Source organism: Lutjanus erythropterus, chromosome 15 (genome assembly GCF_056507025.1).
Source record: "Lutjanus erythropterus isolate fLutEry1 chromosome 15, fLutEry1.hap2, whole genome shotgun sequence".
Classification (NCBI taxonomy): Eukaryota; Metazoa; Chordata; class Actinopteri; order Lutjaniformes; family Lutjanidae; genus Lutjanus; species Lutjanus erythropterus.
Genome location: NC_139331.1, coordinates 29,802,072 through 29,829,636, shown reverse-complemented (window position 1 = coordinate 29,829,636; position 27,565 = coordinate 29,802,072). Strand labels below are relative to the sequence as shown.

Below are 27,565 nucleotides of genomic sequence, written 5' to 3'. Positions count from 1 at the left end.
CCCACTCTGACAATCATTAATCCAGAAAACAAAATGACCCGTGAAAATCCCCTCGTAACATAAATCATGAATCATACCTTTAACCAGACTAAACTTTGCTTTACCCAGACTTATTCACATAAATCTTACAGTATCTGTGTGAATCACCTGTATGCTCTCACTCACCTCGATGACATCATCATTAGTGCTAATACAATGAGTTAGGATTCGCCTGTTGGTCACTGTCTGGCTATAAATACTGCACATAGCTTACTCATTTATCAGCCAGCTGGGTTCTGGTCATCCTGGGTTCAATTTCATGTAAGTTTTACTCATCTATGTGTTCAAGATGCATCACTGTGTATCACAGAATATGTCACTGCTTTGTATTTGTCACAGTGCTGTTAGAAATGGTGAAACACTGAAACAAGACAATGAGACATTTGTGCTGGGGAATATCTGGATTCTGTCTAGTGAAGCTGAATTCATTATAAAAAATCTAATTAAAGACTGAGGAAGATATTCCTTGGTTATAACAGAGTTTAAGACGTAGCAGCTGCTTCTGATGGAGAGGTAGATCAAAACAGATCCTCAGTTCTACAGATTTGTAGTACTTTTACATGAATTTATTAACATGGCTACATGATATAAAACAAGGCTAAAGTGAACGCACCTCATAAATACACAACCAGTTAATTTGTGAAAATGTGAGCAACAATATTTGCTCTACAAGTGTCACAACTGCACAATTGACAATGTGTAGGAACGCACTGCAAATATTTAGAGAGTAAACAGAAGAACACATGTCCTAAGGTTATACACAGCGTGACTAGGATTAAAACAATTAAATTCAAGTACAACATGGGTTTTTTTTTTTCTAAAACTGAGAAACGTACAGTGGCTTCTTTTATAGCTTATTCTTAAACTCATTAATTAAAATTATTTGGGATGCAGAAATTTTAATGGGTCAAACACATAAACATCCTGACACTGAACACAGTATTATTCTAGCTATGTTGCTGCAAATAGAAATAACTACTGACAATATTATTAATGTTATTGGACGTTATGATGTGTTTTTTTTTTTATCATCCCATAAAATGTGTAATGGAAGGAACTGTGGGTGCAAACATCTTCTGAATTCTTATGATTAGATATATTCTGTGTAAGACATTTGTGATCCTATAACTATGATCCTCATATATATTTTTTTATTTTGTTATAAGTAAAAGTTTCAGATGCAGTGAAGCTGTCAAGAGGAATGTTTATAATGTTGGTAACTAAATGTATATTAGTGCAGGGGTCACATTCAGAGACTGACATGACGTTTTAATGGTGGCATTAAATACCTGCTTTGTCTTTTATGTGTTTTTACTGTGTGTTTTTACTACTGCTGTAATCTGTGAATGTGTAAATATATTTTTATCTTTGAGTACATGTCTGCTGCTCCTTTATCTCCCTTCTGGTCAGAAAATGTTTATGCTGGCGTAAAACTTAAATGTGTCGACTTACTGTAAATCCACTGAACAGTCTGAACTCATTTTAAGCATGTTCTCCCAACAACAGACCTCAGCTAATTACAACACCGCTGTCACACAAACATTCCCATGGAGTTTAGATATGACTCAACACACATTTATGCAATCCTGAAACTTCTGTCCTGGAATAAAGAGTGGGTGTGTTTTTCATTACTGGCTCTATTGTGTCTGAAAGCCGTCTCCATTGATAGACGGAGGGAAAGCAGAAACAAGTGGCTGACTTCGGTCATAAAACTCCAGCCTATTACACCAGCTGCTTAAAACATTACTTATTACCGAGTTGTGATTTATGCATAACATAAACTCTAAGTAACGACGTAATTCACACGTCCCTAGGGTCGGTGTAAATCTTAAAATATCACAGAGTTATTCTCACTGACTGCCTCTGTAATCCAATAAAGATCACATTGGGCTAAAGTTCCAAATGCACACACAGTAACCATGACGATAGAGCTCTATCTTCACTTGTTGATTGGCTACTTGCCTTCGTTATGATTTTATGTCCAAACTAGTTAGATTATGCCCCGTGTAACTGTGTTGCAACCATTTTTAGTTGCTGATTTAATTACAAACCAACTAGTACAGCCCCAGTTCAAAAAAAGTTGGGACGACGTGCAAAACGTAAATAAAAACAGAAAGCAGTGATTTGTCTTTTTTCTCCCAGTTGTTTTTTTATGGTTGACAACTGGTCACCATTCACTTCAGTTGTTTGGGAGATTCTGCACTCACACCGATTTTCCTGAGAAACTCCAGCAGCGTTTTGTGGACTAAAAAACAAAACCTGAGCTTCAGTCGGCATGAGGGTGAGTAGATAAAGACTGAATTTTCATTTTTGGGTGAACTATCCCTTTAACTTGTGATCTCACGATAATGGCAATAAAAAATTACTAACAAACAGCCGTTCTCGGTTTCTGTGTGTGTCAAAATGATCATGTACAGGAATCGTATTCATTTCTTTGCAAATATCTTTTAGTGTAATCTGCCGACATGCCTCACTCTGGATCTTCATGACAGCATGCAAATGTAAAAATCTCAAAAACCTTTTGGCTCAAATTAATCCACTACTGGTCATGAAGCAGTGTTTCCCCTATATGCACCTAGAAGCGGCAGCATGCCACTGATGATAAATGACCACTACTGTTGCATTTTTTAACATTTTTATACGCAAAGTGGAAAGAGTGAAGGAGAGGGTTGTGTCTTATCACTTTAGAAATTAACATTATATTATTTTGTGTGATGGATGCTTCATTCTGGTTCATTCAGATCAATTCACACACCTGCCAGCAGACTAAAGCATACTGAAAATGTCAGCAAAATGATTCTAAGAACAAGCAACATTAGTATTGCACAGTAATGTTTTGGCACATGCAGTCATTTGTTGCACAAGGAAATGCTGTGAAATAAACAACACTTGGAAGAGCCATGGATCCAATGTGCACCGTTTGATTTCTTCCTCCGGGAGGCAGCCTCACTATGCACGAGGGTCACCGTGACGCGTGAGAGCTGTCGACCAGAGACAGATTCCCTCACAGAGATATTAACATTAGAAATTATTTGGGTAGGATCCCCTAAAGGAATGAAAATTGCCGCAGCAGAACATAGTTAAAGTTTGGCGTTGAGGCTCTGACCTCATCACTCCTCGCAGATTATGTTTACATAGAGATATTAAGGAGAGATGAACAAATATCTTGGGCCCGTGTCAGAGCCTGCAGGTGGATGCTGGGGTGGTGGAGGGGCTCAATGAGCAGGCAGTTTGACACTGTTACAGGGCAGTAATGGCACTGACAGGCAGAGGGAGAGATGGGAGGAAAATGTCATTACATTTAAGCAAATTAACAATGATAATGATAATACAACAGTGTGCTGGCCCAAGTTAATAAGATGATATATTTTTTTATTCAATAAATGTCAATAATTGTCCTAAAAATTATGCTTTTATTATGGTCAATAAGTGTTTTTTTCCTAAATCTTGAGATGCATCATATATAAGTTTCCTCTGATCACTACTGTGCTCAAATGTAGGCCCACTGTACGGCCTAAAGACCTCTGGTGCCAGCAGACACATAGAAACCTTCCAGCAGGACAAACTTTCCGTGCGTGCTTCACCTCCGTTGCTATAACTCCATCCCAGGGAAAACACTGACACACTGAAACACCGGGAAGCACGCCAGTGTCGACTGCCGCTTTAAAGCACTGACATGTAGAACTGCATGTGAAGAAGTCGGAAGAAGTTGCCAGAGTCTGTACATTTTAAATCCTACACCTGACAAGGCTCTACATGTTAATGTGAAATCTGGGTCAGATAAGACCACCCGTTTTATCTGAGCAGACAAAGCAGAAGCGTTGATAAGTTTCTTACCTGGGCTGCAGCATGTGGGGACAGGATGATCCTCAAGCCTCCTTCCGTCTGATGGGGGAGATGATGAAAGTGGGATAACTGGAAGCTGGGAGGAGGCCAGACGCAAAGCCGAGGGAGTTAGTTTTTGAAGACATAGAATTATGAAACTGATGCTGGTAACATTATCGAAGCTGCCAAAAAATATTCAGGCCAATACTTGAGGAATTTAGCAAAACAAATTATAAATGGCAGGTTTTCAACATGAATTGCACTCATGTCAGTGATTGGACTTGTATCCTAATGACTATGATATGATATTATAAATCAGACAATAAATAGAAAATATGTTGTCTAGTTCAACACACGGAAGATATTTTTCCATTATCCATGAATACAAAGTGTCTCGCTTAATATTTCCAGGACTGGTGGTCTCTGCGAAGGATCAGAAACCTTTTAACATGTTGGTTTGTTCGGGAGGCAGGGATGTGGCAACATATCATCCAACCCTGACATGTTATCACCTTCTGGTCTGGTCTCCCTGGTAACATATCTGGCTCTTAAGCTTGGTGCTGGGCGGGGAGCGTACAGCGGGTTTTTATCAGAGCTTGTTTGTTGAAAACAGCTCCAGGCCACGTCTGGAAACAAGCTCGATAAGAGCGGTGACAGAGAACCAGAAGATGGAGTAAATGTGCTGGAAAACCTTATCGCTGAACTAAATGGGGCTAAAAATAACCCCATTACGAAGAGTGATTTCACATTACATATCTAATTCATTCATTGTTAATATAAAAATATTGATTAAAGGGATAATTTTTGAAGTTGAACAAAAATACATAATTTTGCCCTCACTTGTAGTGCTATCTAACCATCTAGATTTATTTGGTGTGAGTTGCAGAGTTTTGGCGATATCTAGTGTAGCGATGTGTGTGATGTGTGCAATATAAAGGGACTAAATGGAATTCGGCTTGTGGTGCTCAAAGCACCCACAAATACACTGAAAAACTCAACAACAGTGTCTTTTTCCAAGCATCATGACCCATTTACTCAGTTTCATACAGGAACTACTTTCCTTCTGCAGTAGAATCTACCGGAACTACTTTCTTATCTCCAAAACTCTGCAACCCACTGTTCGTTTAATCAGTCACTGATTAAATCCACCAACACCAAAACGGAATCTTTTCACTTCTGAAGCTTTCTTTTTCAGTCTCTGATTTTTCAGTAAATCGCGTGTAAAGGGGAAGTGGTGGTGGGATTAAAAACAGCTCATAAAAATTACTTTAGCTAAAAATAAAAAGAGAGAGAAATGAAAAGTACAGCACGAGGATGTGGAAATATATTTCATAATTATTTATATGACAATAATAAATCATTTTGATGGTTTACTGCCAATGAATATCAGGTTAGAAAAAAAACATTTGGCCAATTTAACAAGACACCTGATATTAACCATGTCCACTTCTGGTGTGTCCAAATACAGATACAGGGACACATAATGGCGTCTCAGTGCACCTACTGTTTATCCATGGTCAGTGTATGAACTACAGTAAATGGCAGTTGGCATGCTCCCAGCTTGGAGAAGCAGCAGGAGTACTGGTGTAGGAAGCTAAGATATATATATACATATATATATATATATATATATACATATATATGTAGGGTTTTGAAACACCCTAAACACCCACAAAATACAAAATATTAATTTAAAATGATTGTATTGATTTAAATATTACTTTTTAATTAATTTGCCAGCAGATTAATTTAATCAAGAATCTATGATCAGAACTGCGTCCATAGCAACGGTCTGTTCTTCAAGCAACAGTCAGAAATAATCCGCCTTGGAATGCTGTAACTGACGAACACGAAGCCGTGTAATATATTTTAAAACATACTGTACATAATAGTTAACATGCACAACGACAATAAAATTTGATTCAAATGTTGATAACTTATGGCTTAAATTGGTTGTCTACTAAATTATTCCTAACTTTCTTTGCAAACTATTTTCAGTAAAATGAAACTTGCCTTAAACGGGTCCTGATCAAAACCTCAAAGGAAACTTTTAACATTCATAAAGTACCTTTTCAGAGCTCATGACATTCAGCAAAGGCAGCGGCTCAATCCACCACAAGGGCACATAGGCAGGAAACATCAGGCCTTCTAGAGAGACTGACACAGAGATAAAGAGAGAGTAGGAGAGAGAAGCTGATTAGATTGTGAAAAAAAGATGTTTGTTGTTTCTGAGAGCTTGTGTGTGTGGGAGGAAACACAAGTCGAGTCCAAACCACTGACCAGAAATGTTCCTTGGCATTTCCACGGATACCGATTATAATAAATTTCTCCGCGAGTCTTCGAGAGCACCTTTCCCTGAGTGCGGACAAAGTAAACAACTGAGAGTGTGTATACTAGCCTCATCATTACTGGCGCTTTAAAAATGGCTCTCAAGAATAAGCAAGATGTTCCTGTTGTAACAAAACCTGTCAGTGGATTGCCACTAAAATCTCCTGCACGAAAAAAATAAAACGTGTGCAGGAAGTCACGGAGACAGAAATGAAGTCATGGTTTATTGGAGGAGCGCTGCCTGAAATGAAGAAAAGATAAGTCCTTATAAGCATCTTATCTGAACAGAGATAGGACGGCTCTGCATGCACATTATGAAGGTACATCATGCAACCTGCACACAAGCAAGCGAGCAAAACTTTATTTATCTACCATATTTCATTCCAGGTGGACGCACAATGTTCTGTGAGCCATGAGAGTTGCAGCCACAAGGACAGATGCATAAAAAATACTGTGGTAAAAACCAACTGGGATATAAAATAAAATAAATTAAGACCATAGAAGAAATTAATACCACATAACAGTTCAGTTCTGCCAGTTCTCCTTTCAACATTCATCTGTCTGTCACACCAGTTGCATAAGCACACAGTTTGCTCAAGGTTCAGTGTAATATAGTGGCGTTATGAAAAGCATTTTCCATTACGCAGAGCACCCAACTAGGATGCTGTGGGCAACATTTGAATGCAAACTACATTCCTAATTGCAAAAATGTTGAGATGTTGTGCAAAACGGAAATAATGTAATGATTTGCAAATCCACTTTGACCTACATTCAACTGAGTGTAGCACAAAGACAAAATATTTAATGTTCAAACTGATATATTTAATTGTTTTTATGTAAATAAACACTCATTCTGAATTTGATGCCTGTAACATGGTCCAAAAAAGTTGGGGTGAGGACAACAAAAGACCACGTTTTACACAACGTCCAAGCTTTTTTGGAATTAGGATCGGATACTAATTTTATGACCTGGTACATCATGCTCCGCTATTTTTTTTTTTGCCACGTTTGGACTTTTTACTCAAGTCCTGCAAGATTTAGGAGTAGAATCAGAATCAGAATCAGGGTTTATCACCATGTATGTTTTCACATACAAGGAATCTGCTTTGGTGCATCACAGTAAACACAGTACAGGAAAATATAACGATGAAAGCAAGAACTGCAAGTTCAGAGGAATAAATGGAGAATAGTCAGATTAGGGTTCAGATCAGAAGATCAGCTGCGGATCAGAGGGGGAGAGACTGCTCTTCTGGCGAAAGGTTTAGATGCAGACAGACTGCAGCCTCAGAGTCCTGGAGGCACAGAGGTGTTGAAAAGTTAAAACAACAAGGGAAGAGACATGACCCTGGTTTGATCACTTGATTATTGACAATGAAGACTTATCTATCTTCAAACCTAAAAATAAAACAATTAAGATTCCTTAAGAAAAAATCTACTCAGACTGGGTGTCTGTGGTGTAATGTGCATCTTTTGCGGGCAGTGAAACCCAGGCAGTGAACGCTCTGATAGACTGTGCAGCTGCTCAGGAGAGCGCAGCCACGTTCTCCACTGAAAATAAAGGCCTTGATCTGAGCAATGTCGGACCTTAGTGTGAATACAGAGCAAGTACACCTAACTACATGGTCTGAATTTGAAATGACAACTAAGTAATATGATATATATCATCAATGGACAGGACAGTTCTAGTGTTACAGGTTGTTGTTGGCTGCCCACTTTACTTATTTACTGCTGTTATGAGGTAAAAGAAAACAAAAAAACAACTGCATTTAAAGAATGATATTGCTGATGGTGTGAGAAAATAATGTGAACATTCAACTAAACTAGATGTGTTAAGATTTGGGGTTTTATTCTTAAGTTCTTTCTCTTTGCATCTTTTTTCGGTTTAACTTCCAGTCTTTTCCCTCCTTTTTTGATCACAGATTTTTTATATATGACCCTCGTTTACCTTCCCTTTGTATTTCTGCTAAGTTCCAGACATCTGAATTTCCGGAGCTACTAAACAAACTACAATGTAACGCCACTTAAAGTCAGAGTTTCTTCTTGCAAAGTTGGGGCAAATTCATCTATCCCGACCATGGAAACCTAAAATAATATATACTTTCATATAGTTAAAACATATTAGCAAGTGCCGTAAAATAAAATGTATAATGCCATCTCTTACCTTACATGTAATTTTTCCCTCTGATGCTGCACTGCTGAGGGTTCAACCGAATACATTTGCCAATGAAACAGTTTTTTGTAATTTCATGTACTTTGGACCTTGTTTGCATTTTTGGATGTATTTGCCTTTATTTGTCTCTTTATTTCTGCAAGTTTTTTGTGTTTTTGAGTTTTCATTACATTTTTGAACTGCATCTACTTCTGTTGCAAGTCTGCATTTGGGTCCATTTCCCTGTTTACCGCTCTTAAACACAGACAAGGCGTCAGTAACAAGTATTTGTTATGTAAAGATATAGTGGAGTAATGGTGTCTTGAGCAAATAATGAAGTCACACTCCTGTGCGTGTCTCTGTTCTTCTGTTTTAATAAACCACAAGTGCATATTATTGCATGTGAGTCCGTCTCTGTCTGTTTTCAACATGGTGGCCCTCGTCACAGACTTTCTCATATTAAAGCTGAACAGTGTCCATGTCTTAACAGGCAATACGAAGCTCTAAACAGGCGATGTGGTAACAGAATCTTGCTACATATTTGATCAGCGCTGATTAGACTGACAGTTTGATCTGAGTTTTGTGTGCAGTGTGTGTTCAGATGCCGCTCCCCTCCTGGTGCTGCACCGCGACCTCTAGTGGCGGCGAATGTTGCATACAGAACCTTTAAGGATGGGCAACGTGGTTGAAATGATCACAATATGATCACATAAGACAACATGGCAAATGTGTGCAAGAGTCACACATGAAATAATCAAATTTATGTCAAAGCAATGAGGTAAAACATATGTATAAAACATATAGTTTTGTTAGTTTTTATGTCCACATTCTATGAAACTTTAATTTCACCAACAAGCAAAAAAATTAACCTGAATATATTTGAGAATACAAGGCTACATAACTGTGTTGTATTCCTGTGGAAACAGAATTTATACAGAAGGTGAGCACAAAAATTAATACATAATACAACAGGAAATAACAGCATTGTTAAAAATATACGGAGCAATATGAAGGAGAAGTCCCGTTTTCACTTTCTGTTGTAGTACTGCAACGTATTATAAGATGTTAAGATGTTATTACTGCATCACGCCCACAAAACAACAATTTACCCACAATTTAATAGACATGTTTCATAAAGTATTTTAGTTTTCTTACAGATCTGGGCGTTTCTGACACAACAACAAGCTACATTCAAAGCTTTTGGTACAGGAAATTGATGCACACCTCTTTAAATGTCAGATACGTATCTATATTATGCATCTGTTTTTGTTATTTCTTTTGTTGCTATGACACTCGAATTTCCTTTTGAGGACTCCATGAAGTTATTCTTGTGTTATCTTAATTATTTAGCAGATTTGAAATTAAAAGTGTTTCAGAGAATGATCAGTGTAAATTGTGATCATCCTGACAATTTAAAGAGGAACTGTCGAAGAAAAGCAATATTTCAATGACTAGAGGTAACTTAAAATCATTGTGGTCGGACGTGCAACAGACCACATGAGCATGTTTGCATGCACACTCTGTGTTTAGACATGTAGTGTTTCGAAAGAAATGTGACATTGCTCTTCTGGGCAATATCATGCCTGGGAGAGAAGAGTGACAAGCTTTCTCATTACATCAGACTGACATGCTAACAAGAGACAGTTGTAAATTGGGTACTGAGGACCTGAGTCTAAAAATCCCATCCCACTAGATAAGTACTGTAGTTATGGATATACAACAATTCAAAAAAACCTGGGAAGCCATGAAAAATGTAAATAAAAACAGAATGCAATTATTTTCATATCATTTTCAACAATAATTCAATTGAATATGGTACAAAAACAAGATAGTTACTGCATTAAAAACTTAAAAACTCACCTAATTGTATAAAGGATGATATATGGGCTCATGCACACATGAAAAACCATTGTCAGTAAGCTGAGTTTATTGCTAAGTTAACACTCTACCATGCAAAGTGAAAGCCACATATCAACAACATCCAGAAATGCTGCACAATTCTCAGGGCCTGAGCTCATCTGACTTGGACTGACACAAAGTGCAAAAGTGTTTCTGTGGTCGATGAGTCCACGTTTCAAATTACTTTCACAAATCATGGACGCCGTGTCCTCCAGGCCAAAGAGGAAAAGGACCATCCAGATTGTTACCAGCGCAAACAACATGCAACAATAATACAACAACAGAGACCCCAGACTGTGGAGCACCTGAAGTCATATATCAAGCGAGAACGAGAAAGAATTTCACTTTCAAAACTTCAACAATTAGTGTCGTCAGCTCCCAAACACTTACTGAGTGTTGTTAAAAGAAAAGGTGACATATCACAGTGGTAAACATGCTCCTGTTCTAACTTTCTTAAAATGTGCTGCAGGCATAATATTCAGAATGAGTGTATATTTACAAAAAACAATAAAGTTACTCAGTTTGAACATTAAATATCTTGTCTTTCTACTGTATTCAGTTAAATATAGGTCCAAAAGTTTTTTCCAAAACAATGCATTCTGTTTTTAATCAGGTCTTACAAAACTTCTGTGGAATAGGGGTTATTAAAAAACATAGATTGCATCAGATTACAGGAAGTTTATTTCCATCTACTGAATTTGTTTTCAACATGTGGATATAATTCCAGAAAGTCTAAATTTAAAAAGATGAGCTCTAATGCGGTAGCTTAAGTTGTATGAGGCTAAGCTGAAGCTTGCACGTAGGGCACGGGTTTAAGTCAGGTCGAGTTCATGTCAAAGTTTTAAATAGTTAGTATGTAACTTTGGCCTGTTGTTGTTTTTTCAGTGAAAGAGCAGAAAAGATTAATAAGTAGAGGAGTCTAGTTAATGTTTGACTTCAATGGAACAAGAAGTTTTAAACTTGATCCAACCTTGTCACAAGCTTCACCTGCACGCAACTAACACAAGTATGAAAATGTTCTCATCCAAAAATGTGGAAATTTATAAGACAGTGCTGTTTGGCTTTATTTAATGTTTAAGGACGGATGGTTTATGGTGTAAAAGACTCTATACGTCAGAACAGAGAAATATGTCGCGTCCAGGAGGGTTGAGACATCACGTCTGCTGTTTGCAATTCTGCTTCAAATACTTCCCTAAGACCCCACACACAAAGATGAACCATGTTTAAAAGAAGATTTAACTGAGAACGATCACTTCAGTCAAACTGTCATTTAACCATTAAATTTATGGCCATGAGGTGATGAATGTTTCCACTGAACTGGATGTGGCAAAACTGCGCCGTTCGCCAGAATTTTTAGATACGATATCATGATGTCATATTCAATTGAAGCTCATGCCCACAGATAATGATTCAACTTTATCCAAACTGTAAACCAGCAATAACTCTACATAAACATAAATATAGGCTCATCATTTCTGCTGCACTGTTTTCTGGCTTAACTTCAACCCTATATTTTATAGGGTATTAATTATGTTTTAAATTCTAATGCATGTAAGGTTGTTCCAAAACCAATATCAGCATCACAAAATGCCTCCAATGCCAGTCTATGCCAGTATCAAGACCATGCTACTGTCCAGCAGTGTCCTGTATGCAATTTTTTTTAAAACCTGAGCCCGGGAATAAAATAATGATATCTAATGTAACACATCCATACGGGGTTAGCAGCAGGAACGTCATAATTTAAATATTACAGTGAAAATAAACTGTAATCAAAAGGCAGAATCTGTGATTGTTGTTGCCACATACGGCATCCAACACGTGACCGAAAAAAAAACAAGGGAAAAAAATAGTCTCTAACGCAATGCTTTTTCAGAGGTGAGACAAAGTCATTGTTATGCAAGTCACAAGTCTCAAGTTTTTGCACTCAAGTTTCAAGTCAAGGCTGACAAGTCCCAAGTTAAGTCCCAAGTCCTAAACTTTGAGTTTGGAGTCCTAAACAAGTCCTAATTCAACAGTGAGTTTCCAGCCTCATTGATTTACAAAGTCAGTTAGCTGTTAAGCTAACGTTAGCAGAGCATTAGGTTGCTAACAATGTTAAAGCTGCTACGATGAGCTTTCATAATGTGTTAGCGGAAGTTTTTCTACCATAAACACAACATACAACATAAAAAATTACCCTCCCTTTGTTTAACTGGCTACCATACTTCTCACTGGAACTTTGCCTATGAAAATGTAAACAAAGGTTTATTACATCTGATTTCAGGGAGGACCTATAGAAATAGTCGATCTTCTTGCTGATGATCTTGTTTGCTTATGGAGGTCATATAGACACATCTGTGCTTTCCTTGCAGTAGCTCTAATATTAGCTTCTTCTTACCGTTTTTCATGCAACTTCAAATGTCAAATGTAATTAGAAGTTGCCGAAGTTTCACTTTCACTTCACACATGGCATACTGCAGTTCATTTTTTTGTTGACCACTGCGTAGTTTTTGTTCGAGAATAAATTATCTTTGGTATCATTTTCTTCCAGTTGGAGCTCAGTAACATAATCTTAGCTCTTCCTCGTTCTCTCCTGCAACTCGACTGGCTGCTGTTGGACTGGATAAGACAAACCTGATCTGGGGACTTAATTGTCGACTTGCTGAGAATGAATACCGTTCACGCTAGCTGATTCAAGAAACAAAGGGAAATTAAATGATTCATGGTTCACACTTTCTAAATAACTCACTTTTTAAACTTTGGGCTTCGGGGAAGATATCAAGTATTTTCAAGACGAAGGGTTCAGGTGAGGTCACAAGTCACTGGTGCTCAAATTGAGTTGAGCTGCAAATTAAGTCAAGTTGAGTCAAGTCATGACACCTGACTCCACACCTGGTAAATAGAATATACAAATATACATGCAATACTTAATAGAGTACATGCAATCTTTTTTTTTTCTTGAGGCTTTCTGTTTTATATCTTCCCACAGGCGTAACATAACTGATCTTCTACCTAAAGAATCTGGATATGTCAGTTTCATCACCATACCCACACACAACGCTAGACATGTGCAGGCATGATGGTTTCAAATGGACAGCCACCTGAGGAATTTCACAGGCATTTCTCCCCATTCTCCGGAAAACACCTTGAACTGCCGGTCTCTGGTCCCCACTTTCTGTGTAACACAGAAACCAGACAGATGGACCACCTCCTTGTATCACAGCACATCAGTATCTGCTGAATCGAAAGTGACATGATGTTTGTTACTTCATTTCAAGTTGGAAACCAACATCTTCCATTCTGTGTTTCTCAGTGAGATAAGCCCCTCTCTTTAAACCACACCTCCAGCTGACTATAAATTCTTCCTCTCTGAAGGATCGCTCTCAGCCTCACACGAACTTGGCCAACAGACTCATTGACACGGGGTGTTTTTTCTTCTCTGTACTCAGTCCTTTTTTTTTTTTTTTTAAACTGTATGCAGTGTTTACAGTGCATGTTTCCTCAGCATGTTTTGGCACGGCCAGCCGAGTCTTGACGGAGCTCCAGAAATCACTGTAAGGCTCTCAGAAGGGGACTGTTGAATTTGACGGATCAGAGTGAGAAGGGGAATCGGAGCCTGAGAGGAGAGACGATTCTGGCAGCTACGACCACCTCCAAAACGAAGGATTTAACTTTGTGATGCCTGCCTGGAAACACCTTTAACCCTCATCCTTCCCGCTGGGTCGATATTACTTACAATAAGAGTTTTACAGGTTTGACTTTCAACACTCTATCATGTCCAGCGAACTAAACATGACAGTTGACCACTGCAAAACACCCAATCCACTCACATACCAGATCCTCTCCTGGCTGATGATTGTACAGTTCACCCTGGGTCTGCCTCTCAACCTCTCCGTCCTCTACATCTTCATCTTCAGGTATGAGGGAAAATAATCTCTCTATCACTGCCTTTTCATTGTTTTCCAAACATAGAACTGATTATTGTGGTCAGCAAGAAGTCAGGCAAAGCTTTCAGAGAAGGGACAACTTTAAATTTGTGATGTATAGTCATACTCATCTGCTGGTCAGAGTTTCCCGACATTTAGCCTCTCTGAGAGATTTAAACCTTGATATCAAGTTGATAAGATCACATCATGATAGCACAGGAGGTCCTGTTACCTTTGACCTACTACTGCTAGGACTTTCTATAACCTGGATGACTGACTCAGGGTCAGAAATTAACTTTTTAAAATGTAAACATCTACCAGCCACTGACAGATGAATGTTTGAATTCACAAGCCATGCAACTGTAAATCATTATTTTGTGTATTTCATACATATTTCTCAGACAAAAGCTGAAATTATGCCAATGTTAAACAGGTCACAGGCAGTTTTATGAGCAGTGCATTTCAGCAATAAAAAACTTTAAACTACTAATGTGAAAAACAATGCTGAAGTTGTCTTTTAAGGGACAATTCACCCCAAAATCAAAAATACATATGTTCCCCTGACCTGTAGTGCTATTTAGCATCTGGATTTTTTTATGTGAACTGCAGAGTTTTGGAGATATCAGCTGCAGAGATGTCTGCCTTCTCTCCAATATAACGGAACTAAATGGTGCTTGACTTGTGGTGCTCCAAGCACAAAAAATACATTCAGATGTACTTTAGAATCTACAAGAACGATTTCCTCAGTACGAGAAAGAAAGTAGTTCCTACGTGAAACTGCTCAAGAGTTCACAAACTCTGTTAATGAACAGTACATTTTTGCAATAACACTACTTATGATGTGAAAAACAACACTGAACTTGTGTCTGGGATCTTTAACTCTTTTTTTTTTTTTTGCTCAGCTATATTTTAAATGAGGTCTCTATGGCATTTCTGTAAAAACTTATAAACACCTAGCTTTACATTTTTCAAATAAAAAAAACTGTCTGAAATGAAGTGGTAATTCAAAAATCCATCACACCTTTAGGATATTACTTAAAAAAAATGGAGTAGCAAGTTTACTCCTTTAAAAAGTGACATCACTTTAGAGCTTGTGCACCAAAAACCGTAGTGAAAAAACAAGCTGAGCTACAGTACGTGAGCTATCTTGAGATAAACTGATAAACATGTTGAGTGTGCAACGATCTGTGCTGTGGACAGAGACAGAGACAGAGTATCTCTGATGGTCCTGAAAAAGCCTCTGGCAGACACACTGTATCCAGCCTGCAGAGTCACTGATTTCTTTGGCACAGTTCTATATTTCCACCGTTGGAACATACAGTAAAAAAAAGACAATTATCAGATACCAAAAACATAAAATATAAATATATTTCTACTCTAATGCATGCATCAATTTGTCAGAGTCATTGTATGTTAAACATTAAGCAGAGAGCTTTAGTCTGGTGTCTGTTAAGGATAAACTGTAATGACAGGATTAGTTTGTCCTCTGCACTTCTGTATGTTCTTGATGTGAAACATATGCTATAACAGCAAAACCAGTAACTGTTTCCTTGATTGCTTCCTCTTTAGGTTCAAATTCTGGAAGAACAAAAGTATCTTCCTCTTCAATATTGTGGTTGCTGATTTCCTGCTGGTGGCTTGTCTTCCTGCCAAAGCCTACCATTACCAGCACAACCTGAGGCGCAGCGAGGACAACGTGGTGTGCAAGCTGATGCTCTTCATGCTGTTTCTGAACCGCGGGGCCAGTATCGCCTTCCTCATCACCCTGTCCCTCGATCGCTACTTCAACGTGGTCCATCTCGGCAGGAGGAACTTCGTCAAAATCCTGAAGAAATCTCCTCAGATCTCCATCATCATCTGGCTCCTCCTGTTGCCCCTCACCATCCCCACCATGGTGAAGACGTTTGAGTGCTGCAACAGCCACGGCCGCAAAGTTGAGACTACCTATCACGATGTGACGGACACCTTCAGAGAGGTATTCTTCAGGTTTCATTGTTTTGATTCAGCTTTTTTATCAGTTTAATAGTTGCAAAATATTTACCAATGGGAGGGAAACCAAAAATCATTTTCATTACAAAAACAATTCCACAATATTCTGTATGTTTTCTAACACTTAACAAGAAGTGCAGTTATGTACACATCCTCATATCCACACAGACTTCCTATAAAGTTGACAGTCATCACCTTTTATTAGCTTTAATGGTTCATCTAATTTCCCCAGTGCCCTGACTAATAGCTTGCCACAGGCAGCATAAACAAACTTGTCCAGGCATCACAGCATCTTGGTTAAGTGAGGTTATATGAGGCACTTATTCATAGTCAGTGTTTAACAGTCAGCATGCCCAAAGTTTGACAATGCAGCAAGAGAACCAGCACAGAAGCTAAGCCATGTACTGCTGTGGACGGGGTCGGCAACAAAACATTTTATCCAATTAAAAAAGGCAAATTATTTACATTTACATACATTATTTATTTATTTGCCTGTCAGACAACAAGTTTTGAAATAAGTCAGAAATTTCTCAGTCTCAGGCTTTCACTTTTATCTCTCTCTCTCTTTTTTAAAGATTGTCTTCTTCTCACAAATCATCATCCCCTTCATCATCCTCGTCTACTGCTCGGTGCGCATCGTCAACCGACTGAGAAAGAAGACGGTGGGCGAGAAGACCAAACTGAGGAGAGCCGTGTGTGTGGTCATGTCTGTCGTCGTCGTCTTCTCCATCTGCTTCCTGCCGTGCGCTATAGCCAGAGCCGTGCTGCTGGCCGTCAGGCTACAAGACTGGCAAGCTGCAGAGGACGTAGTGGTTCAGGTCTACGACAGCCTCATGGTTTTGTCTTACATGGACTGTCTGCTGGACCCGCTGGTTTACTGCTTCTGTAACTCAGGGTTTAAAGACACTTACATCTCCACCTTCTGCCCCACGTGTCTTCAGCAGAGACTGCTGAGTGTTGACAGCAGCTTGGGACTTACAACAAATACAACAACATCTGGAGCTAGAACCATTTCTTTGCCCATAATAGAGAAATGATTCTTTTTTTCCTCTTAAATTGCAATCAAAACTATCTCCGAGGGAAGCACAGGCTTTGTTTTTACCTTTACGCCTCAGCCACACAGATATGGTAACCACTGATCAACCCACGCAGCTGTTTTCATCTTCTCTGACAGATTAGTAGAAAACAGAGTCTTTCTGTGAAAATGTGGGTACAATGACATTTTAGGATGAACACATCAGATACGGTGATACCACCTGACATCAAACACCCTCCACAAAGTTTGTTATCTGTGGGAAAAACCATTGTCTGGTCAGATGTAAGTGCAGAACGGGTTTATCTGGTGGAGCCGTACTCGCTCTGTTTGGATCCAGATCTAAATGCACAAATCAGTCCAGAACACGAATTAATTGTATTTTGTGTTTAGTTGTATTTTTAAAAAAAATAAATAAAATTATTTCATTATGGTTGAAATGAAGTACACACTTTTTTATTTCTCGTATAATATGACTGATTTACTTCATAGATGAAAAGGCGGTTGATCCTAAAATGACAAAAGTTGATACGCAAAAGAGCAGAGAAAAAAAATTACTGGGACTGGGTTGAAAAGGATGATGTGATTCATACAGATACACTGTCAGGAAGACTTTTCTGGGCGCTCACAACAAACCCGTCAGGACAGCTTTCAGTGGAGATCCGATTCTGATACCTGGATTTGGATATCTGCCGATACTGAGTTGCTTTTTTCTGTGTTTTGAGACTAAAATATCTCCAAACTAAGGACATGTTGTGCCTGCTGTTACTAGCACACTCAGTCGCAGACTGTCTCATGTTATGTTATGTCCAAACTCAAAGCTTCACCTGTACATCTAACTCAGACAAAAAAAAAATGGAGACTGCCGGATATTTCTGTAGAACTATTTAGTTAATATCCGATAAGTAAATCAACGTCCAAATCATCACCTGATACCGGAACTCGATTGAATCAGTCATTTCTGTTTTTTAGCGACAGATAACAGATGGTGACAGATGACATTTGCTTTGGGTGCCAGGAAGGGAATGAAAAGTTGCAATCTGAAAAGTGATTAGTAAAAAGTAAAATATTTGCTTCTGAGATGTAGTGGAGTAGAAGTGACAGAAAACAGAAATACTCAAGGGCCCAGCAGACATTTTGTTCAGGCCAACAGATTCTTGACCCACTGAGCCAGTGGCAAAAACTCTTGCTGTTGGAATAGTTCAGTTCAGAAATCATTCTCAAGACAAGAACCTCTAAAAAAACATAAAATAATGCATTTGAAATTAATATTTTTGTCAATTGAATATAAAGAAAGAAAGAAATATGAGTCAGTGGGCCACCCTAAAAAGTCTGGACACACTCCTCTGTGACGTCAGCTCCATCATAAAGAAGTCAAAGAAAATTATATTTAAAAAATGCTATTGAACACAAAACAAATAAATCACTGGGATGTAAGTCCATTACAAGCTTTAATAGCCCAGAGTTTGATCTTTTAAGATATATTTTCCAAGCATAATTGAAAAGTATAAATCAAAACCACCTAAAAAGACAAGTTTTGTTCCAATTCTCTACAATGAGTGCTGTATATTTTTATATTATTTACCTGAATATATTAAGGCATTTTAATTTATTAAAATGATTTCTAAACAGATGTTAAGGAGTATTTTCCTTCTGACTGCATTTTACTGGATATGATGTAAGAACTACAAAGTACTCTGCAGTACAGTGGTCCTATAGAAAACTCAACACAGTGTACAGAAGTTTGCTCAAATCTGATGTACTGTACGTTTGTCCTCACAGTGTATGAATAGCTCTCATTCATCATTCAGGAAACTCTATCTCTGTGTGCATCATCAGTACCTCAGACTAGTTGTACCTGTTCTTATTGGGGTTTACATCAGTGCAACATATTGTCAGCTCATTCACATTCACATCTCTGTCGGTATCTCACATCTGTTCCCTGAAGCTTCTGAGTTAATTTCTCCCTGTGGTTGTTATTTATGCTCCCTGTCAACAACCGATGTGCAGCTAAATTATTCATGCTTCTTTTATAATCAGAGTAAACTAGCTTGTCTACATTCTGGAGTTTAAGTGAGGTTAAACATGAAGTTCATCAACAACCACTGCCACTACTAAATGTCAAACTCAAGTGGACTACAGAAACCTGGAAGGCTGTTTTAAACTTTCCTCATTCAAGCTGTATACAATTTTGTAATGTCGATTAATAAAACTGAATTATTTGTATATAAGATTAAGATTCTGACTCAAGATCTTTGTTTACTGCTGCTGTAAACACACAGGAACACAGGTGATACAGATCAGAGTCTGCGAGACAAGAATGTTGTTGTTGTTGTTTTTTTTTTCAGCAAAAATGACAAGATGGAGATCACTGATACACCACTGCACCGACACGCAACAATCATTCTGAAACCTGGTCAACGTGTGTGAAACCACTTGTCTCCTTTTTCTCATGGCGTAGCGTAACTCGAAACAAAAACAAAGACAAAGACAAATACAAACACCTCCGTATTCCTCTTGTATAACATTGGCGCCGCCGATCGGCCTCCTCGGGGTTTATTAGCAGGAAGGCGCTGCAGGTTGTTCAGGTTGTGTTTGTGCACTCTGCCGGCAACAACTCCAGTCACACTTTGAACATGAAATAATTTGTAATCTGTCTAACATTACCGCAAACTGCAGCAGCACATTCACGCATGATGTTAATCAAATTCATACAATATTAACGATGGAGAGGGATGAGTTTCATCTCTTTAGAAACTGACGTTATCTTATTTTGTGCCATGAACGCATCATATGCAGGTCAATTAAAAACACTTGTGAGCAAAGCACATGGAAGCAGAGAGGGCCGCCTCATCTCTTTAGAACCTGTCATATTATTTTGAACTACGGACGCTTCATATCCAGGTCAATTCACACACCTGTGAGCATGGCCCGCCTGCCCGCCCGCCCGCTCTCAATACTCGCTCTCAATACTCGCTCTCAATGGGCACTTTCGCACGTGGCTTACGGCTGAGTAGTAAAATGAGCTCAGTACGGGGTTGTAATAGATCCAGTGATGGCAGATCTATCACATATGCAGGTAATACAGCTGCATTGGCTGCACGCCCAACGCCTCCAAGCATCTGATAATTTACTTTCCACGGGCGGGCCCCCGACTTTAGATGATTTTGCCACTACCACTTAAAAAGATCACCGTCTGTCGTATCATTGTGTTAACAAATCCATTCAGTTAATTAAACGTCAGCAAGCAGGACATGCTTGACATGATTTATGTCATTCACAAAATACATTACAACATTACAATAACACAAAATGAGTTTTACATATACAAACACACAGTTTATTGACTAATACCTCTATGTCGTTTCTAAATCAAGTTTTAATCTGTGTTAAAGTAGACTGTCACCTGTTAACCTACATATTTTCATCTGTGTTTTGGTGCGCTGCCACCGTTTTTTTTTTTTTTTTTTGTTTGTTTGTTGTTCTTTTGAAGTGTGTGGAGGTGTGAATTACATTTTAATCTGTTATGGATCTTCAGCATGATGTTGTCAAGTGGGCAAGTCTGTCTCTATGCTGGCTTTGATATTATGACTCACCTTCTTTATCACGGCGGTCTGTCATAGTGAAGTAACATTTTATATCCTATACTTTTATATACTGCTTTTCTTAATGGTCAACAAATGATTTGTAAACCTTCAAGAAATCATCACATAGAGAGGTGAAGGACATATTTGTAAAACTTTGTCAATAATTAGTATGCAACTCGTCTTTAAACATTATTTGGACAGCTATTATAAGTTTCAGCTGATGATTTAGTTGCAGATTTTGTGCACTTTCCTTAACCAGTCATTGAAAATGCTAACCATCGACAGATCAAATCAAATCAATCAGTAACAATTAATCAGAGACAAAATGCATATTTCTTTCTCATTTCCATTTTTCTTGTTTGTTTTTGTCTCCATTTGTTCTCATTTTAAGTTCAACTTCAAGTTTATTTATTCAACCAATGTCAAATGGGGCATAAATACCGCGATTTCTAGACTTCTGATTAGGCTGGTCATCAATTAATACATTTTAAATTGGTTAAATTCTTAACTCAATTAATGATTAATCATTAAAAATCCCTAAATTATCATAATACCTTATGTCCTTAAAAACCTAACTTAAGTATGTTACATTAGGTACGTGTGAACTTAAGTAATATCCTTATTTGAACTCGAAGCATGATCTTTTCCCAAAGTAAGATAAGGTGTTAGAGATAATTTTGTAACAGTTCCTGAAACAACCACTGGTGTTAGGACTGTTCTGGACATTTTTTTAGATGATACCCAGTCCTAACCCAGTGTCTGCACATATTAGCCTCTCATTTGGACAGTCTATCTTTCAGTAATGTTTGGAACATTTGGAGGTGTGCAGCCTTCGCTGTGGGCAGGTTGAGTGGGTGTTGCAACAGGAAAGCTGGTGGATGACAACAGCCAACAAACCAGAAACATACAGAAACACCAACTGTGAATCAGTGTTATTGTTGCCGCCTTTAATGACTTCATGTCTCAACCACAGACTGAAGCTGTTCTAAGGAATTTAGCGCACGACATTAATGACGAGCCTTGAGCTGGAAATTTGCCAAAATTAAGGTGAAGAAGAGAGAGAAAAAAAAAAACCAAACACTATCTTCATGATCGCCATCTACTAAACTGTTTCCCAATTCTGGGAAACAGCCCGGGAGACCTTAAAATACAACTTACGACGCACGTAGCGCTACGAAGGCTCTGAGAAACGGGGCCCTGATCCGTGCAGTTAAGGATCAAATTAATTGGAGATGAGATGTCAAGAATGATTAAAGGGATAGTTCAGAGTATTTGAAGTGAGGTTAGATGAGGTACGTGTTGATAGTTTGTTTACATTACGGTGTGACGTCAGTGAATCTGAAATAACCATTAAAGGAGCAACATGTAACAAGTTGGAGTCATAGACTGTATATTAAATAGGCTGAAATCCTATTTAATCCACAGTCTATGGTTAAAGTGAGTTGTCTGGACTCGCCCCCTCGTCCCCAGACTTGAGGAACACTGCAGGAGCTCAACATTGTAATCTGATAATGACAAGTGACGACAAGTCCTCCGCTGTACGTTGATCAGCTGTTTAGAACTGTCAGTGTAGAGTTAAGCCTGTTATCCTGAAAATAAAAGTACGCTGATCTGATAATACACACTCTGGAATTCAGTCACTGTCTGTCCTCTGCCTGCCAGACTCCATTAACATTTTGCTCAATTTAACCATTACAAACATCTGTGCCTTCTAAAAGATTATTAATGACTTTCTTACAACTCATAAACAAACAAACAGTCTGCAAACTCAGAACTGTAATTTCAAAGGAGGACAAAGGAGGTTTTCCTCAATATCTGATGGTCATTTTATGATTTGATGCAATGAATGTATGACAGATTTCTCCTTTAAATACAACAAAATCACACACAGTAACACAAACAAATTAAAGGCAATGGTAGACCAGTAACTCTAAAATTACTGGTTTCGTCAATGGGGTCTGGTTGACTGAGACAGAGCGATATTTGGCCTAAAACGCTGTCTGACGGCAAGATCAAGCTGTGAAAATATTCAAAATATAGCATAAACTTAAACTGATGCTGATTTTTTTGGAGGAGACCTTTTCGGCTAAAGTAAATCAAGCTGCTGATCTTGTCCACAGCAGCACATTGCTTATTTTCCGAGCCGTTACTCCTCTCTGCTTCTCCTAACTGGGGGAGTGTCGACTGCCATCCACTGTACATAATATATTAACGAGCAAAAAAAGTACCTGAGACACTGTTGTTTCCTGGAATATGAAACTGCACATTACATTTAGTGCAAATAATCATTTCTCCGACACAGCCCTAAACAGGAGCATATACTATCAAACACTGACCTGTTCCTAGCAGAGTCAGCAGTCTACTCTGCTCCTGCAGAACCCTGTGGATCTCATCAATTTGCTGCTGAACCACCTCATATGGATGATCTGGAACCTGCAAACAGACAAACCTTCAGAACTTGACCAATAAAAGGGAGCAGAACATGCTCATCATGTTCCAGTGACTGTGTTAGGATGTTTTACAGGAGAAATCTGATGTTCTACTGGCATCTGGTGGTGAGAAGAGGAACTGAACTAAAAGCGCATGCATGGAATAGTGTTGTATAGAGTAAGTCCTTACTTTATTTCTGTCACATCATTAACTAAAGGGAAAGACTCTCCCCTGGTATTTGAGCTTTATGTAATACGGGAAAGTAATACTTACTTGTTGCATAGACTGAGTTACGGTCTCTACAGCTCCAGGATCCAGGATGGCAGCAGCTGGTCCATCATCAGGTTTCAGGAGAGAGGACGGGTCAGGGTGAGTCTTGCCCGTCGTTGGTTCATCCTGAGAAGCCAGTGGGTCGGGTCCGTCGCCGTGGTGCTCCGCCTCACTGACTCCAGAAGTGGCTGAGACGGGAGACTGAACTGACTGATCTGAGTCTATGCATGTCCTCTGGTAGGTTCTCTCCGTGGGTATTTCAGCAGACATCATTGGATGATTATCACTCAGCTTGTGGACTTTCCTTTATAGTGAAGTTATCTTCACCTGAATCCCACCAACTGCAAAATATATTACAACTATATTATTAAAAAAAACATTAAAACCCCTCAGTGAAATTAGAATGAACAAAAGGCTTTAACTTAACTAAGAAGAATGACACTCTGACCTGAAGCAGTATTTGTCTGACATTTATAAGCCAATCTGTCTGTGTACTGTATATATATTTAACTAAGCTATAGAAAACGACAGTTCTACCTCCATTACAATGGAAGATTTTTTTTGTTTGCTTTTTTTTACTTCCTTAGAGCAACAGACCCCACAGTTTAAGTTTAATGTTAGCCTTTACCAGAGATGTAAAAGTATTCAAATCTAATTAAAAGCTAACACACATGTATATATATAACCAAAAAATGTGAAAATGATCATTAACTACTACATTAGCATTACAAACAGGCCACTGCAGATTCAACTGAACGCTAAACTTCATTTAAAAAATCTACAAAAATCTACAAATTTAATCCTACTGTCAGCCATTTTATGAATCAGAATCGTTCAGACGGGCCTAAGCCTACAACCACTTACTTACAACAGACAAAGACGAGGAATAAAACTAACTTTTATTGAAAACTGACTGTTTAAAATTGATGGCAAACATGTAAGTTAATGTTTCCCATCAGAAAAGTTAAAATCTCAAGAAGCAGAGACAGATGAAGTTTTTGTTGGCTTTTTTTTTTATTATTATTAAATATTAGTTTACCTTTGGTCTTGGATCCAGCTGAGTTGAGGGAAGTTTACTGTTGCTACAGTTACTGTGGGCATCACCATCGTCTTAGTCACCACGCGTGTTTTGCGTCACAATTAAAATACCAACGATAAATGTGGACGATTCTCCCTAAAACCCTCATTAAGTTGTAACGTTAGCCTGCTAAACTGAACCCCTTGAAGAGGACTTTAAAAAGTTTGAGTATAAACGGTTACTTTTTCCTTACAGGAGGTGTAAAGGTGACGACAGAAATAACTTCCTGTTAAGACCCTTCAAAGTAAAGCGTTTTAATTATAGAAAACTGCGTTTAAATGAACCCAAAAGCACATCTTTTAACTAATGGATGCCCTTAAAACAAATGAAGCTGCAACGTTAACCTACTAAAGTGAATCCCTCAGAGTGGAATTGAAAACGTTAGCGGTCACTTTTTCCTTACAGCAGGTGTGAAGGTAGCGATACAACTGACTTCCTGTGATGAGCCTTCAAAACAAACGGTTAATAACGCGTTTTAATGATAGAAAACTGCGATTAAATTAAGCTAAAAGTAACTATTGTTATTAGAGAAGCCCCTAAAACGATTAAACTGTTAGCATACTAAAGTGAATCCCTCGAAGTAGAGTTGAAAACATTAGAGCATTTCGGTTACTTTACAGCAGGTGTAAAGGTGACGATACAACGATCTTCCTGTTATGACCCTTCAAAATAAATTATTAGTAACGCGTTTAATCATTTTAAACTGCCCGTAAATAGCCAAAAAGTATCTATTGTAATTAGTGAAGCCCTAAAAAGATTAAACTGTTAGCCTGCTGAAGTGAATCCCTCGAACCGGAACTGAAAACGTTTACACTATACACTTTTTTTATAGCATGTGTAAAGGTAACGATACAACAAACTTCCTCTTAAGACCCTTCAAAATAAATGGATAGTAACGCGCTTTAATTATTAAAAAAATTGTTTAAATTAACATAAAAACATGCTTCTGCAAACTTTGCCAGAGGGAATTACCCACAGTTCATAGCGTTGTAACTTTAAATACTGAGAAGCCCTGAAGCGTGACTAAAAAGAAAAAGGTGAACAAACATGGGAGGAGCAACTCCAACTGTTTTTATCCCTCTCTTTTAAATGCAATATCTCAACAACGCCTTGAAGAAATTTCTTCAAACTTGGTACAAATGACTTCAAATGACTGATGATTCAAAGAACATAAGGCCTCTGGCCACATCTGTTATCAGTCTTTTAAACATCATGCATTTTTAAAACATTATTTTCATCCTTAGTTTTTCATTTACTTCATTCTACTGACTTTTATTTATCTTTTTTTTTTAAATTGTTGTAATTTTTATTCTTGCAAATGTTTGTTTTGTCTTGCTTTTAATTTGTTTTCTGTCTGTGTTGTTTTAATTTTGCTATGTGAAGCACTTTGGGCTCTGTGTGTGTGTGTGTGTGTATGAAAGGTGCTGTATCAATAAAAGTGAGTTCAGTTGTAATATAATAGCACACTGAGGCCAGCAGAGGGCGACCTCAGCATTATAAATAAACTCAGGGTGACTCCCTTCAGCTGTTGAGCCAGCTGTCAACAACAGTAGACACACTACAGTAGCTGGCTTGAGATTATAATAACACACCACTTTGACCATTGTTTGGCCTCAGAGTAAAACCAGCTAAGCCTCATGTAGTTGGAACCTTGGAGCATTTTTGAAAACACCATACTAACCATAAAGAAAACAGAAGTAGACATTCAAATAAAATGTAAAAAAAAAAATCCTAGAAGTAGGGCTTTAAGATCTTTCAAAGGAAGCATTTAGATGGTTGCCATTATTTTATAAGGCATATTTGCAATTTGACTGATGCTATTACTATAATCTGTTGTAAAAAGTACCCAAACATCATTTTATCAAAAATATTATTTTACTACTTTAATGAAAGTGAAAGTCACTCATACAAAGAGTACTTGAGTAAATCTTTAAGCATTTAATCTTAAATTTATTCAAAAGTAATTTTCTGAGAGTAAATGGACTTAAGTATCAAAAATTCAAGTTAAAAGTAAATCATACATACATGTACTACATACCTGCATACAGACATACGTGTGTGTCAAGGTAGGAACACATCAATTTATCACAAACAGTCAAAATCAACACATTTGAAGTTACATGGTTTTGATTGACCAGGAAAGGTATGAAAAATTGTAATCTGAAAAGTAACTAGTAACTAAAGCTGTCTGACAAATGTAGTGGAGTTAAAGTAAAATATTTGCATCTGAGATGTAGCCTAGTGTAGAAATATAAAAAATGCAAAAAAACAGAAATACTCAAGTGAAGTACAAGTACTGTGAATTTACATACTTAAGTACAGTTCCATTCTATCACTGACTTTAAAAATCACTATGAACTGTTTTTATAGCTGTACTTTTTTTGTCTTCTTTTAATGTAAAATTATAAACATTTTGTTTGATCCTTAAATATTACTTTAAGTGGGCTGAGCTCTAATTTAACGTTCATTTTCTTCTTTTTATAATAACTATAGTAATAACAGTAATGATGCTGCTGTAATTTCTTGGTGGTTTATAAATAAAGGTTATTTTAATATTAACATTTGCCACTTTTGTCGGTCTTTGTTCCTTCCATATAACTTTCAGTGAGTTGGCTTCTAATTGTATGATATTTTATAAATAAAATGTTTCTCACAGCTGTAATTTCTTTGAGTGGTTTTTGAATTACGATCATTAATTCCGTTTAGTTTCGTTTTGTGTTTTTAACATTCGTTATATTTAAAAACTATATTTTTTGGGGGTGTTCCTAATATTTTCCTTACATGTACGATTTCTGTTATTTATTTATTTAGTCATTTATTTTATTTATCTACTCATTATTTCAGTAAGTAAATAAGTGATGTAATGTCATTTTATTGTTATTATTATTGTTGCTGTTGTTATTATGGAGTAAGTACAATAAAGTAATGTTTAATGTTTTTATTCGTGCTCGTCTTGGAGGTCCATATCGGACGGGGACTACCTTTCCGGTTTGTCTGCTCTGCTCGGTGCAGGTCACTCCCTCCTCTCCGTAC

General features: G+C 37.8%; 2 protein-coding genes across 4 annotated transcripts in view; one reads left to right on the top strand and one right to left on the bottom strand.

Moving 5' to 3' along the window:
- Positions 1 to 24,775, bottom strand: part of LOC146314622 (uncharacterized) — a 55,211-nt gene extending 30,436 nt beyond the window's left edge. For all 3 annotated transcript variants that reach the window (XM_084737162.1, XM_084737163.1, XM_084737164.1), the window contains exons 1-5: positions 24,494 to 24,775; positions 23,458 to 23,795; positions 23,091 to 23,187; positions 5,933 to 6,021; positions 3,877 to 3,961 (exon numbers count right to left, since the gene is read on the bottom strand). In XM_084737162.1, coding sequence (XP_084593288.1) covers positions 3,877 to 3,961; positions 5,933 to 6,021; positions 23,091 to 23,187; positions 23,458 to 23,727 — 541 coding nt within the window. In that variant the 5' untranslated portion in view covers positions 23,728 to 23,795; positions 24,494 to 24,775. The remainder of the gene's footprint in view (positions 1 to 3,876; positions 3,962 to 5,932; positions 6,022 to 23,090; positions 23,188 to 23,457; positions 23,796 to 24,493) is intronic.
- Positions 13,862 to 18,103, top strand: LOC146314623 (hydroxycarboxylic acid receptor 2-like). Its single transcript, XM_084737166.1, has 3 exons — positions 13,862 to 14,136; positions 15,715 to 16,120; positions 16,710 to 18,103. Exons 1-3 carry the CDS (start codon positions 13,994 to 13,996, stop codon positions 17,169 to 17,171), a joined length of 1,011 nt encoding a protein of 336 aa, XP_084593292.1. The 5' UTR covers positions 13,862 to 13,993; the 3' UTR covers positions 17,172 to 18,103.
- Positions 24,776 to 27,565: the final 2,790 nt, after the last annotated feature.